This window comes from Cebus imitator, unplaced genomic scaffold, assembly GCF_001604975.1.
Source record: "Cebus imitator isolate Cc_AM_T3 unplaced genomic scaffold, Cebus_imitator-1.0 Scaffold87, whole genome shotgun sequence".
In the NCBI taxonomy this organism is placed as follows: Eukaryota; Metazoa; Chordata; class Mammalia; order Primates; family Cebidae; genus Cebus; species Cebus imitator.
This window is the reverse complement of record NW_016107402.1, coordinates 6,384,196-6,397,257: the sequence shown is the minus strand read 5'-3', so window position 1 is coordinate 6,397,257 and position 13,062 is coordinate 6,384,196. Positions and strand designations below refer to the sequence as shown.

Sequence of the window (13,062 nt, the reverse complement as noted above, 5' to 3'; positions counted from 1 at the left end):
ACAAAGTTTTGCTCTTGTTGCCCAGGCTGGAGTGCAATGGCTCGATCTCAGCTCACTGCAACCTCTGCCCCGTCCCGGGTTTAAGCAATTCTTCTGCCTCAGCCTCCAGAGTAGCTGGGATTACAGGCATGCGCCACCATGTCCGGCTGATTTTTTTATTTTTTATTTTTAGTAGAGACGGGATTTCTCCATGTTGGTCAGGCTGATCTCAAACTCCCGACCTCAAGTGATCAGCCCACCTCGGCCTCCCAAAGTGCTGGGATTACAGGCATAAGCCACCTTGCCTGGCCAATAAGGATGTTTTAAAAAGGAGGCAAGTCATTTGCAACAACATGGATGGAACTGGAGGAAACTATAAGTAAAAGCCAGGCACAGAAAGACAGACTTCTCACATTCTCACTTATTTGTGGGAGCTAAAAATTAAAACAATTGAACTCATAGAGATAGAGTAGAATGATGGTGACCAGAGGCTGGGAAGGGTAGTGGAGGGGGGAGTGGGTATGGTTAATGGGTACAAAAATATAGCTTTTATTTATTTTATTTTTTTTGAGACAGAGTCTCACTCTATCGCCCAGGCTGGAGTGCAGTGGTGTGGTTTCGGCTCACTGTAGCCTCCGCCTCCCGGGTTCCAGCGATTCTCCTGCCTCAGCCTCCAGTGTAGCTGGGATTATAGGCGCCTACCACCACGTCTGGCTAATTTGTGTATTTTTAGTAGAGACAGGGTTTCACCATGTTGGCCAGGCTGGTCTCAAACTCCTGATCTCAGGTGATTCACCCTCCTCAACCTCCCAAAGTGCTGGATTATGGTTGTGAACCACTGCGTTCAGCCAAAAATATAGTTACATAGAATGAATAAGATCTAGCATTTGATAGATCTTATTAACAATAGGGTTACTACAGTCAACGATAATTTATTGTACATTTAGAAATAAAAGAGTATAAACTGGATTGTTTGTAATGCAAAGAAAATATAAACCTTTGAGGCAATGGATACTCCCCACCCTCACAAAATAGAACAGGTGCATTTTATGGGTTTAAAAAAAAAAGAGGCAGGACCAAGTGCACAGAAAGACCTCCTCAGCCCCATCTCCACGGGGAGGAAGCTAAGAAACTCACTCTGATTGAAAACCTTCTAAGAACCCTAGGAAGGAGGGATTATCAGTCTCGTGTTACTGACTGAGGAGGAAACTGAGGCTCAAGGAGACCGAGTAACTAACCCAAGGTCACAAAGTGAGTTAAGCGACTATGCTTTTATTTATTTATTTTTGAGCCGTGGTATTGCCCTGTCGCCCATGTTGGAGGGTTGGAATGCATGGCTCGCTGCAACCTCTGCCTTCTGGGTTCAAGCGATTCTCATGCCTCAGCCTCCTGAGTAGCTGGGATTACAGGTGTGAGCCACCATGCCTGGCTTATTTTTGTATTTTTAGTATAGACGGGGTTTAGTCATGTTGGCCATGCCATGACTAGGTCTCAAACTCCTGACCTCAAGTCAACTGCCCTACTGGGCTTCCCAAAGTGCTGGTATTACAAGCGTGAGCCACTGCACCTGACCAAGTGGCTGTGCTTTCTGCTACAGCACAATGATACCCACTAAGCCCTACACCTGCTGAGATTCTGCCTAACATAAACAGTGTCTCTTCTACGAAGCCCACCCTAATTGCGCCCAGGACATTTCCTGCCTAGTAGTCCCCCATTGTAGGCTAGGTTGCCAGGAGGCAGATTTCGAGATGGAGACAAGTGTGCAGATGTTTATTAGGGGATATTCTTGAGAATACCTGTTTTGGGGAAGGAAGAAAGGGAAGCAGGATTGGGCAGCGGGATAACTTGGCTGTGATGTTGTCACAACAGTGTCCTCAATGAAGCCCACAGAGACTGATAAAGTTGGGTTTGACTTTCAGAGCTAGGGCAAGAGGGCAAGGCCTTTAAGTCCCCCCAGTGTAGATGGATGTTGGATATGGGCTGCCCTGAGGGGCTAGCCTTTCCCAGAAAGTGCTGCAAGCGGAAGTCATCATCCAGTGGTAGCAGCTGGGGAGAGGGTTGATGGGTTCCCCAGCCAGGAAGGGGGATCTTGGTGGCTCATCATAGTGGCCACTCTGTGCCCAACATAATTGCTGCACATTCATGTTCATCCCAGCCTCCAACATCCATTTTCATTCAGCCCCTGGGCCTGGGGTGGGGGCATTGGCCAGCAACCCTGGGTTTGACATCACATATTAATCCCATGGCCAGAATCATTTTAGCCTGAGGACCTAAGGAGGCTCCAAGCCAAGCTCCCCTTGGAATTTTCCGCACCTGCCTTTGCCCATGCAGCAGCTTCCTGACGCTGGCTTCTGTGTCTAAGCCCAGGAATGCTGCCAAAGTAGCCATATCGCAGCCAAGAAAGAGAGTGGGGGCCGGGTGTGGTGGCTCACACCTGTAATCCAAGCACTTTGGAGGCCAAGGCGGGCGGATCACCTGAGGTCAGGAGTTCAAGATCAGCCCGACCAACAAGATGAAAAAAAAAAAAGACAGAGTGGGAATGAGAGCTTTTGTCATGCAATTCATAGCGTGGCAGGCTCTGGGTGAGCATACCGTGGCCACTATCTCATTCATGGCCACCACCTCCCTGCAAGGCGAGATCTTATACAAGCCCCATTGACAGATAAGGACATTGAGGCTCAAGGACTTGCATATCTGGTCTCTCAGACCTTTTTTTCTTCTTTTCTTTCTTTTTTTTTTTTTTTTTTTTTTTTTTTTTTTTTTTTTTTTTTTTGAGACAGAGTCTTGCTGTCACCCAGGCTGGAGTGCAGTGGTGTAATCTCAGCTCACTGCAATCTCTGCCTTCTGGGTTCAAGCGATTCTCTGCTGAAGACCCCAAGAATGTGGGGCGTGACCAACTCAATATACCTCTGGCGGCTATAGGAGTAAACAGCAAACTCCTCATGAAAGCAGGATGTCAAACTGACAAACTGTGTATGGCTAGAAGGAATGTTGAGGGCAGTCACGCGCCAGGTCCCGTCCTCCTTGAGGCTATCTACCTGAACATCTGGAACCTGCTGGACCTATGATAAATCAAGCAGCTGACCACGAAGGGCTGTAAAAGCTCAGGGCCTTTGTTCACTAGAAGCAAAGAGTCCCCTGACCCCTTCTTTCAAACAGAACCTTTTGTCTTTTTCTTAGTCCTCCTTGGTTCATGAGATAACTAAGGCAATTCTGCCTCAGCCTCCCGAGTAGTTGTGCTTACTGGCATGTACCACCACACCTGGCTAATTTTTGTATTTTTAGGAGAGACGGGGTTTCACCATGTCGGCTAGACTGGTCTCAAACTCCTGACCTCAGGTGATCTGCCCAACAAGCGTGACCCACCCCACCCAGCCATCAGACCTTTCTTTTCTGTAGAAAGCATTGACTCCAAAATCCAGGAAGCATGACTGTATCAAGATACTGTTTATATGAGCCCTTCTGTCATTTGTCCTCCAGAGAGATACTAACATTCCCATCCCATCATGTGGGCTGAGGCTGGGACTGCTTTAACCCTTTCTCTCCTAGAGTCAGCACTGGCATGGCCCTGGGTGCTGCTTCCTGCTGGGGGACCTGGGGATTTGGGTCTTGTGGATGAGCCGGACACCCCCCCAGCCTTCTTCTAGCTTAATGTCCCCCTGCTGCAGGGCCTGCTGGATAGCATCAGCGAGGGTGTCAAAGGCCAGGTCCACGTTGCAGTTGTTTTTAGCTGAGGTCTCCACGAAGGCCATGCCCAGGGAGGCAGCCAGCTCCTTGGCCTCCTGGGCTGAGACACAACGGGTGCTCTGCAGGTCACTCTTGTGGCCAACCAGCAGGAAGATCACCTTGTCCGGGCCCTGAGTGGCCATGACCTCCTTGTGCCAGTCTTGGATGTGTTCAAAGGACTTCCTGTTTGTCACATCAAAGACCAGCAGGACACCCACCACGTTCCGGTAAAAGGACCTGGGGAGGCACCTGGGGAGGCAGGGAGGCAGGAGGTAAGCTGGGAGAGGCTGTCACCTTCAAGACACCCCTAGAGGCAGGACCTCCTCCCCCTGGGAAACACAGAATGCCTCACACCCCAACAGGGCCCACTTCACCCGGCCCCTGTGCTTCTCTGCCTCGGTGTCTGTGTCTCTCCTAAAAGTCTGGGTGCTCCCCAGTTAGAGGGCAAGCATGACCCGAGTCCCTCATGCCTGGTGGAGGCCTGGTGCTGCCCTGGCCTCGGTCTTCATTTCTCTTCCTGGCAAACTGCTGATCCTTCAGAGTCAACACAAACCTCTGTCCCTTCAACATCCTCCCGGCACTTACCGCCCTGCGCCCTTGAGCTCTCAGCACCCGGGACAGTATCACTCAGCATCTCTCTAGAGTTCAGAGCTCAACGCAGGGATGTTCCAGGGCTCTGGGCCTCGGCCCACCCCAAAGTGTTCGTGGGAAGAATGACTCCGAGCAGGGGAGGGTCTGGCATCAGCGCACCAGGCTGGACCCAGGGCAGGGACCCCGCCCTCCGCTTGATCTCCTGGGGGTGCCGCGGCCCAGCGCACCAGCACCGAGCCCCCCCACCAGGAGTCCCTCCCCCGCCCCTGCCGCCGGCACCTGAAGCGCTCCTGGCCTGCGGTGTCCCAGAGCTGCAGCTTGACCCGCGGCCCGGCCCGCAGCTGCAGCGCGTGGCGGTAGCACTCGGCGCCCACCGTGGGCTCGGGCTCGGGCTCGGGCTCCCGGGCGCCAGGCGCGCCCGCCACGTAGCTCCGCAGCAGCGACGTCTTGCCCACCGCCGCGTCCCCCAGCAGCGCGACCCGAAACTGGTAGCGGCAGCCCTCGGTCTCCATGGCCACGTTCCCCGCCCCGCCGCCCCACGGCCGTTTTGTCCACGCCCTGCCCCGCCCCCTGCCCGGGGCCCTGCCGGCGCCGCCCCCCTCTTCCCGCGCCCTGCCCTCGTCCCTGGCGGGGCACCTGGGAACCCGGGACGTCTTCAGCACAGGTGGAGAAGTGCCATTTCCACTCGATCCGAGGGCGTCGGACCGAGTGGAAACACTTGGCCAAGTTTCTCTCTCTCTGAGCCTCACTTGCCTCCTCCGTTAAAGGAGGCTAATGATGACCCCCTACACTTCACTGAAGTATACTAGATGAAGGTGGGGAGCAGAGGGAGGAGGCTAACAGCGCTAAAGCATCCACTTCACTTTCCTCCACTCTCCAGCCCCACCCCGTTATCCGCTCCACCCCGCCCGCTGTGGATTCCCTAGTTGGCCCCCACCCCTCTGCTGCACCCAGGAAGGCCACTCTGGAAGTGGGTGGTTTGTAGGTGCTCCCTCTCCACCCCGAAGCCCTTTCCTGGAGCCCTCATTGGCCCTGGCCTGGGGCCTCTAGTTCCAAGTGCAGGTTCAATGTTCAACAGCCCCCGCGGCTTCCTCCGTGGCTGCGTTGGACACCAGGGCCCCAGAAGGAACTTGGGCAGAGTCTGGTTGAGGAGGCAGGACAGACACACACAACTGCAATTCTATTTATTTATTTATTTATTTATTTATTTATTTTGAGACGGAGTTTCACTCTTGTTACCCAGGCTGGAGTGCGATGGCGCGATCTCGGCTCACCGCAACCTCCGCCCCCTGGGTTCAGGCAATTCTCCTGCCTCAGCCTCCTGAGTAGCTGGGATTACAGGCACGCGCCACCATGCCCAGCTAATTTTTTGTATTTTTAGTAGAGACGGGGTTTCACCATGTTGACCAGGATGGTCTCAATCTCTTGACCTTGTGATCCACCCGCCTCGGCCTCCCAAAGTGCTGGGATTACAGGCTTGAGCCACCGCGCCCGGCCTACAACTGCAATTCTAAAAGGAGTGAAGTTGGCGTGTGGATTTGACAACTAACATATATAAGGCCAAAGGTCAGTTCATGTTTTGTGGGCAGCAACCCTTTGATAGGGCCATGGAGTGCCCCTTTTAGAGCTGAGAAGACAGGTTCAGAGGCATGGCTTGTCCCGGGTCACACAGCAGAGCTGGGGCTCACATTCAGGTTTGTCTCATCCTTCATCACACCCTTGATGCCACAAAAGGGGACAAGGCAGGTCCCATGAGAACTAAGACACTGGTTGAGTCTTGCTTGGGTGAGGGGCTAGGGTAAGGCAGCACATGAGCCACCAAGGTTTACTCCACCCTTTCCAGGCTGGCCTTCTGGAAAACCAGAGCAATGAGCCTGGACTTCCAGCCAGCCCCAGAGAGCAATAAGCCTGGAGTTCCAGCCAGCCCCAGACAGCTCTAGTCTCTCTCGTCTTTTTTTGTTTGTTCGTTTGAGACGGAGTCTCACTCTGTTACCAGGCTAGAGTGCGGTGGCACAATCTTGGCTCACTGCAACCTCCACCTCTTGGGTCCAAGCCATATGCCTACCTCAGCCTCCCAAGTAGCTGGGATTACAGGCCCTACCACCACACCCAGCTAATGTTTGTATTTTTAGTAGAGACCGGGTTTCACCATGTTGCCAGGCCGGCCTCAAACTCCTGACCTCAAGTGATCTGCCTGCCTTGGCCTCCCAAAGTGCAGGGATTACAGGTGTGAGCCACTATGCCTGGCCCACACGCAGTTCTGACCACCTGTGATGTCAGTCTCTCTTCTACCCTGCAGGCTTCTTGAGGGCAGGGACTATGATTGTATCCTTAGGGCCAAACGCGGTGCTTGGCATAAAGTAGAAACTCAAGCTGGCGCATGGCTCACACCTGTAATCCCAGCACTTTTGGAGGCTAAGATGAGCAGATCACTCGAGGTCAGGAGTTTGAGACCAGCCTGGCCAACATGGTGAATGAAACCCTGTATCTACTAAAAATACAAAATTAGGCATGGTGGTGGCCGCCTGTAATTCCAGCTACATGGGAGGCTGAGGTAGGAGAATCGCTTGAACCTGGGAGGTGGAGGTTGTAGTGAGCCGAGATCACACCACTGCACTACAGCCTGGGTGACAAAGCAGGACTCCATCTCAAAACTAAATAAACAAATAAAGTAACTCAGTAAAAATTTATAGCTAGATGAATTAAAGAAAGTGGATAAGTGCTGTTCATTCATCCATTCATTCATTCAAACACCATAATAGAGCTGGAATGAGGAAGCCAAAGGGTCAGAGAAGCCCATCCCAGCTGATATTGAAGCTGGGTCTCCGTGGATACGTGGGATCTGGGAAGGTCAAGCAGAAAGGAGACTCCAGAGAGGCACAAAGTAGCTGGAAATGCAGTCTGACCCCAGCCCTCCCTGAGGCCTTTCCGGTCAGCCCACGTGGGCAGTGCACTGTCAGCATCTGGCTTCTTGAACTTCCTCCCTCTTTCAGATGTTCCTACTGGGATCATGTGTCTGCCTCTGACTGCAATTAAATCCAGATGTCAGCTGACCTCTGCCACAGATTCACTGTGTAATCAGGGGTAAGTTATTTCGCTTCCCTGATCCCTGCTTCCTCTTCATTTAAGTGAGGCAAATCACGGTACCCACCACACAGGGTAAGTTCTGGAGGAGCCTCCAGACACAGCAATTAAGTTTATCTGCTTTTGCATTAGAACAGATCTGAGTTGGGCCCAGGGCGGTGACTCACGCCTGTAATTCCAGCACTTTGGGAGGCTGAAGCGGGTGGATCACGAGGTCAAGAGATCGAGACCATCCTGGCCAACATGATGAAACCCCGTCTCTTAAAAATAACAAAAATTATCTGGGCTTGGTGGCACAAGCCTGTAATCCCAGCTACTCGGGAGGTTGAGGCAGGAGAATTGCTTGAACCTAGGAGGCAGAGGTTGCTGTGAGCCGAGATTGTGCCACTGCACTCGTCTGGCATTCCATCTCAAAAAAAAAGAAAAGAAAAAAAAAGAAAAAGAAAAGAACAGATTTGGATTGTAGTTCCAATGGCCACTTGCTGGTTATATGAACCTGGGCCAAGTTTTATTCATTCATTCATTCACTTGGTGATTATTTCAAGAATGCTGGCCATCTTTTACGTACCAGGCATTTATACAGCAGTAGAGGGGAAAAAAGACAAAATCCCAGCTCTCTTGAGATGCTGACATTCTAATAGCGAAAACAAAATACATACAAAATACCATGTCAGGAAGCATTAAGTGCTATAAATAACAATCAAGCAGGCAGTGACTTGAAGGCTGGAGGATGGCGGGGTTACTGTATCAAAATAGGATGGCCTGAGGAGGTGGCATGTGGACAGAAACCCAGGAGAAGTGAGGCAGTAAGAAGTGTGGGTGTCTGTGATGATATTCAGGTGGGGTGAGTTCCAGGCAAGAGAAGCAGCAAGAGCAAAGGCTCTCGAGTGCTCCAAGAAGAGCAAAGAGTCCAGGGAGATGGAACCGACTGACTGAGGGAGCACATGGTGGGTGATGAGAGCAGTGAGGAGGAGAAGCCTGATTATATGTGGCCTTGGAGACCATTACGGGGATTTCCATTTTTATTCTAAGTGTGTTGGGAAGTCATGGGAGATTTCTGAGCAGGCAAATAACATGACATAAGTGTTTTTTTAGGCTGGGCATGGCGGCTCAGGCCTGTAAGCCCAGCACTTTGGGAGGCCGAGGCAGGAGAACCACCTGAGGTTGGGAGTTCAAGATCAGCCTGACCAACATGGTGAAACCCCATCTCTACTAAAAATACAAAAAATTAGCCGATCTCAGCTCTCGGTAACCTCTGCCTCCCAGGTTCAAGCGATTCTTGTGCTTCAGCCTCCCAAGTAGCTGGGACTATAGATGTGTGCCACCATGCCCAGTTAATTTTTTTTTGTATTTTATTATTATTATTTTAATAATAGAGACAGGGTTTCACCATGTTGGTCAGGCTGGTCTCGAACTCCTGACCTCAGGTGATCCACCCGCCTTGGGCTCCCAAAGTGTTGAGATTACAGACGTGAGCCACCGCGCCCGGCTTTTTTTCTCTTTTTTGTATTTTTAGTAGATAGGGGATTTCGCCATGTTGGCCAGGCTGGTCTCTAGTTCCTGAAGTCAGGTGATCCACCAGCCTTGACCTCCGAAATTGGTAGGATTACAGGCCTGAGCCACTGTACCCCCCCAGCGGATATACATTTTTTCTTATGGGTTTTTGTTTTTTATGAGACCGAGTTCCACTCTTGTTGCCCAGGCTGGAGTGCAATGGTGCAATCTCGGCTCACTGCAACCGCCGCCTCCCGAGTTCAGGCGATTCTCCTGCCTCAGCATCCCGAGTAGCTGGGATTACAGGCGTGCGCCACCGCGCCTGCTAATTTTGTATTTTTAGTAGAGACAGGGTTTCTCCACGTTCGTCAGGCTGGTCTCGAACTCCGTACCTCAGGTGATCCGCCTGCCTCAGCCTCCCGAAGCCACGGCGGGTCGGCTTCCTGCGTGGGCCCGGCGCCTGGTACGGAAAGGTGAAGGCACTTCTTCCCGCCTGGAGGAAAGCCTCTAGCGGTTCGCGCTTCGCGGGCTCGGGCCGGACACGCGCGCGTAAGGCTGGGGAGGTGACGCGCGGACAACGCCAGGGCGAGCGAACTACGACTCCCAGCCAGCTGTGCGCCACGCGCGCGCCCGACCGTCAGGCGGGGCGCGAGGGGCAGCCTATATAAGCCCTTGTCTGCGGAAGCACCACCCTTTCTCCCAGCTGCAGTGCCTGTATGCTGGTTTGTCAACCTGTAGCCCTTTCCTGCTGCCCTGCGCGCCCTCCCCCGCTTAGTCATCGCCGCTACCGGCCCGCACTCGCCGGGACTTTCTCCCAAGGCCTCAGGATGGTAGTGAACGTGGCACGGAGGAGCCGGGCCTTCCCACCCTGTGGGCTTGAGCTCCAGAAGGCTCCCTCGGCCGTGAGAGGGGCCTGGGGTCGCTCCCTTCTCTCGCCTCTGCCTCCGCAAAGCTGCGCTCTGGGCTGACAGGTGAGTGTTGCGGGTAGGCAGTCGGGTGCACGGAAGGGGTGGGGGGCTTGGGAACCGGGCTCCTGGGGGATGTAGGGACGAAGCCCTGGGCCTTAATTTGGGGGAGGCCGCATGCTGGTGTCAGGATGGCCTCTAATGGAATCTGTGACAAGTTACCAGCTAGGTGACTTTGGGGCTGGTGACTACGCAAGAGGCCTCTGGAGGTCACCCTCGTGGACACGGTTTTCAGGGACGGGTTTTAGGCATTCAGACCCTTGTTTGCATCCCAGCTTCTTGCTTTCAGCCTTCCTAAGTGACTAAGCGACCTCCAGTAAGTAAGTTAATCGGTCTAAACCTCTTATCTGTAATAGAGGTATAAAACCGTCCCATTAAGATGAAATGAGAAAAAGCACACCAAAGATTGGCACAGCGTGGTCGGTGGGGCCTGCAGGATGACCGTTGACTTTTGTGGTCTACAGAGTTCCCGGCGTACTTCAGGTAGTAATGATGGACAGGTGAGACCTTAGGTGGCTGCCCTGGGACCTGAATTGCCCCTTGGCCCTTATCGAAGCTGCAGCTGCTTCCGCATAGCTGCTGTGGTCAAAAAGGAGCCCAGAGTGACAGTTTTCCTTGACGGTCGCCGTTCTGTTTGTTGTAACTGATCTGCAACATTTTGGGAAAAGACAGTTCCATTGTATCTGCCATCTTTCAGCTGTAGCCAGAGAGACCTTTATCAAAATGGGCATGTTTCCACAGACCAGCAGAAAGGTTGGGGGGTTGCATGTACAGTTAACCAGCATAACACTCATATTGGGAAAGTCCAGTTGGGATGTGACACAGCTTAACTGATAGCTTAAGGCATCAGTAATAGGGACCAAAGGTTGGTCAGACTTTTATGATTCTGAGAACTAAATGGTGGAAACAGTAAGATTGATCATGGCAATTGTTCTCATTCTGCTGTTCCAGATGAAGACTCTAAGATGACAGAAGTTGATTTTTCTGGTGATCAAGGGCTCCCAGAGCCATGAGAGTGATGAAATGCAACCATTACAGGACCTGGTAGGTTTCTTTTGGAGACTTACTTTGGGGGCTGCCTGGTGGGACAAAACAGCATGTTTCCAAGGGCTGTGGCTGGTTGTAGCCATGGGATCTCCAACTGCATGCAAGAGCAACCTGGAAAGACTTTGACAGCACAGGTCAGTAAATACCTGCAGCTGCCACTCGGCTTTCCTATAGTTTTCAGGACCAGGGCTGGAAGTCTTCCACTTGTCATCTTCATGTAGACGGGTGTGTTGAATCAACTTCTTGGTTTGGAGTTTTTTTTTTTTTTCGACCCAGAGTACTCGGGGCTGGAGGATAAAGTTTTCTATAGATATGGCATCCTTTCTCCAACCCTGGATGGTGTGTTTTTTTTGTGGTGGTGGTGGTGTTTTTGAGCGTCACCCAGGCTGGAGTGCAGTGGCGATCACTGCAACCTCCGCCTCCCGGGTTCAAGTGATTCTCCTGCCTCAACCTCCCTAGTAGCTGCCGGGCTGATTTACAGTTTTCACACTAAGCTTTTTGTTCTACAGGTTGCCCCAAGTTTGCTGGCAGTGTGATACTGAGGAGATCAGCTTTTTTATGGAGCTGTGCTTTAAGGTAAAGTTGATGTGGAACAACACATCAGGAGCTCAGTCCTCCTGTACCCTTTCCCATCAGATCTGAACGTTGGTCTTGGTGGTCGTAAAAGGAGGAAAACTAATACTGAAGCTGCCCTCAATGTTGTAATCTGGTATATAGCATGTGGGCTAGTTTCAAACAGGTTCATAGCTGGTTGGGTCTCTGAAATTGTAAAATGAAGTATAATCTTTGGCTAAGGGAAGGATGCGTGTGAAGCTCTGCAAGTTGGTATAGTAATTGCTGACCTATTACTGCATTTGGGAGGGATCTGTCATAGCTTTCTTGCCTCTTAAGGTTGTGTCATTTTTTTCTTGTAGATTGACGTTACGCATAAAGCTGTCCTTATTTGTGACTATGGACCCTATGGAGTTGGGTAAGTTGGTGACAACCTGAAACTTTCTCACAACTTTGCTTGTAGCTTCAGGTAGTGCTCAACTATCAGGGATCCTGTCCTAAGTACTCAAGCAAATAGAACCATAAGGTTACTCAGGTCTGTCAGTGTTAAGGCCTTTTATTTTTTGAGACAAGATATTCCTGTTTCTCAGGCTTGAGTGCAGTGGTGTGATCTTGGCTCACTGCAACCTTTGCCTCCCAGGTTCAAGTGTTTCTCCTGCCTCAGCCTGCCAAGTAGCTGGAACCATTAAGTATGCACCACCATGCCTGGCTAATTTTGTATTTTTAGTAGAGTTTTGCCATGTTGGCCAGGCTGGTCTTAAACTCCTGACCCCAAGTGATCTGCCTGCCTTGACCTCCCAAAGTGCTGGGATTACAGGTGTGAGCCACTGTGCCAGGCCAGAAAATCTTAGCATTTTAGTAACATTTACATCTGGCCTTCTTTGTGTACCCTGTTAACTGTTCATTACCAGAGGGGCAAATAAATGCTTACATTATGATTTGCCCACCCTAAAATGCATGACCACATGCTCAAAGTTGAAGGCAGCAGAGGGAACGGCTCTGCACTGCAGGCCACAGGGCCTGGTAGCGGCAAATGTGCTGTGGTGGCTGGAGTTCATGATGCATTGTTTGGTAGGACTTCAACTTCTCTCAGCCTCAGGGAGAGCTGGGAAATAGACTGCGGGGTAGAAACAAGGGGTTCCATCTAGCACACGCTGTATTTATTTAGAATGACTGGTCCAAGATGAAACCTAATCTGAGTGGACATCCATGGATGAGAAATGCGGATATGGGACTGAGACCAGCTCCTAGGAAAATGTCTGGGTGCGGGAAATCTGGGAATTACTAACACAATGGCTTACACTTCCTTTTCAGGAGAATATGGGAAGCAGAAGTCAAGACCCTGGTCATTTTAGGTGGGAACAGCGGCGTGTTCTAGGTGGAGACTTTTGTTTTTTTGCTAATGCAAAAAATTATGTAGTGTGCTACTGAACTTAAGAGGTGATCAATAAAAGACTCTAGAAGTATGTTTGTCTTTGTGTATTTTGTAGATACCAAGTCTGGTCTCTCTCAAGCTCAAGCAATCCACCGCCCAAATTGCTGGGGTAATAGGCATGAGCCAGCATGCCTAGCCCTTAAGATCTTTGGATTTTTTTTTTTTTTTTTTTTTTTTTTTTTTTTTTTT

The 13,062-nt window shown here is 51.2% G+C and overlaps 1 protein-coding gene, 1 long non-coding RNA gene and 4 other non-coding genes across 7 annotated transcripts; 5 read left to right on the top strand and 1 right to left on the bottom strand.

Annotated features, from left to right (window-relative positions):
• Positions 1 to 3,411: 3,411 nt before the first annotated feature.
• RAB42 (RAB42, member RAS oncogene family) lies at positions 3,412 to 4,819 on the bottom strand. Its single transcript, XM_017534759.2, has 2 exons — positions 4,576 to 4,819; positions 3,412 to 3,954 (listed from the first exon to the last, which is right to left on the bottom strand). The coding sequence occupies exons 1-2, from the start codon at positions 4,806 to 4,808 to the stop codon at positions 3,531 to 3,533; spliced, it is 657 nt and encodes a 218-aa protein (XP_017390248.1). The 5' UTR covers positions 4,809 to 4,819; the 3' UTR covers positions 3,412 to 3,530.
• A 4,737-nt stretch (positions 4,820 to 9,556) lies between these two features.
• On the top strand, positions 9,557 to 12,875 carry LOC108308774. Of its 2 annotated transcripts, none has more exons than XR_001827043.2 (5): positions 9,557 to 9,845; positions 10,791 to 10,883; positions 11,396 to 11,462; positions 11,801 to 11,856; positions 12,753 to 12,875. It is a non-coding gene; the product is annotated as an uncharacterized LOC108308774 (long non-coding RNA). The 2 variants fall into 2 exon arrangements; XR_001827042.2 differs by having other exon boundaries at positions 10,791 to 11,020.
• LOC119472164 lies at positions 10,379 to 10,513 on the top strand. The gene has a single exon (XR_005201274.1). It is a non-coding gene; the product is annotated as a small nucleolar RNA SNORA16B/SNORA16A family (small nucleolar RNA).
• On the top strand, positions 10,933 to 11,062 carry LOC119472166. Its single transcript, XR_005201276.1, has one exon. It is a non-coding gene; the product is annotated as a small nucleolar RNA SNORA44 (small nucleolar RNA).
• On the top strand, positions 11,498 to 11,627 carry LOC119472167. The gene has a single exon (XR_005201277.1). It is a non-coding gene; the product is annotated as a small nucleolar RNA SNORA61 (small nucleolar RNA).
• Positions 12,611 to 12,684, top strand: LOC119472174. Its single transcript, XR_005201284.1, has one exon. It is a non-coding gene; the product is annotated as a small nucleolar RNA SNORD99 (small nucleolar RNA).
• Positions 12,876 to 13,062: the final 187 nt, after the last annotated feature.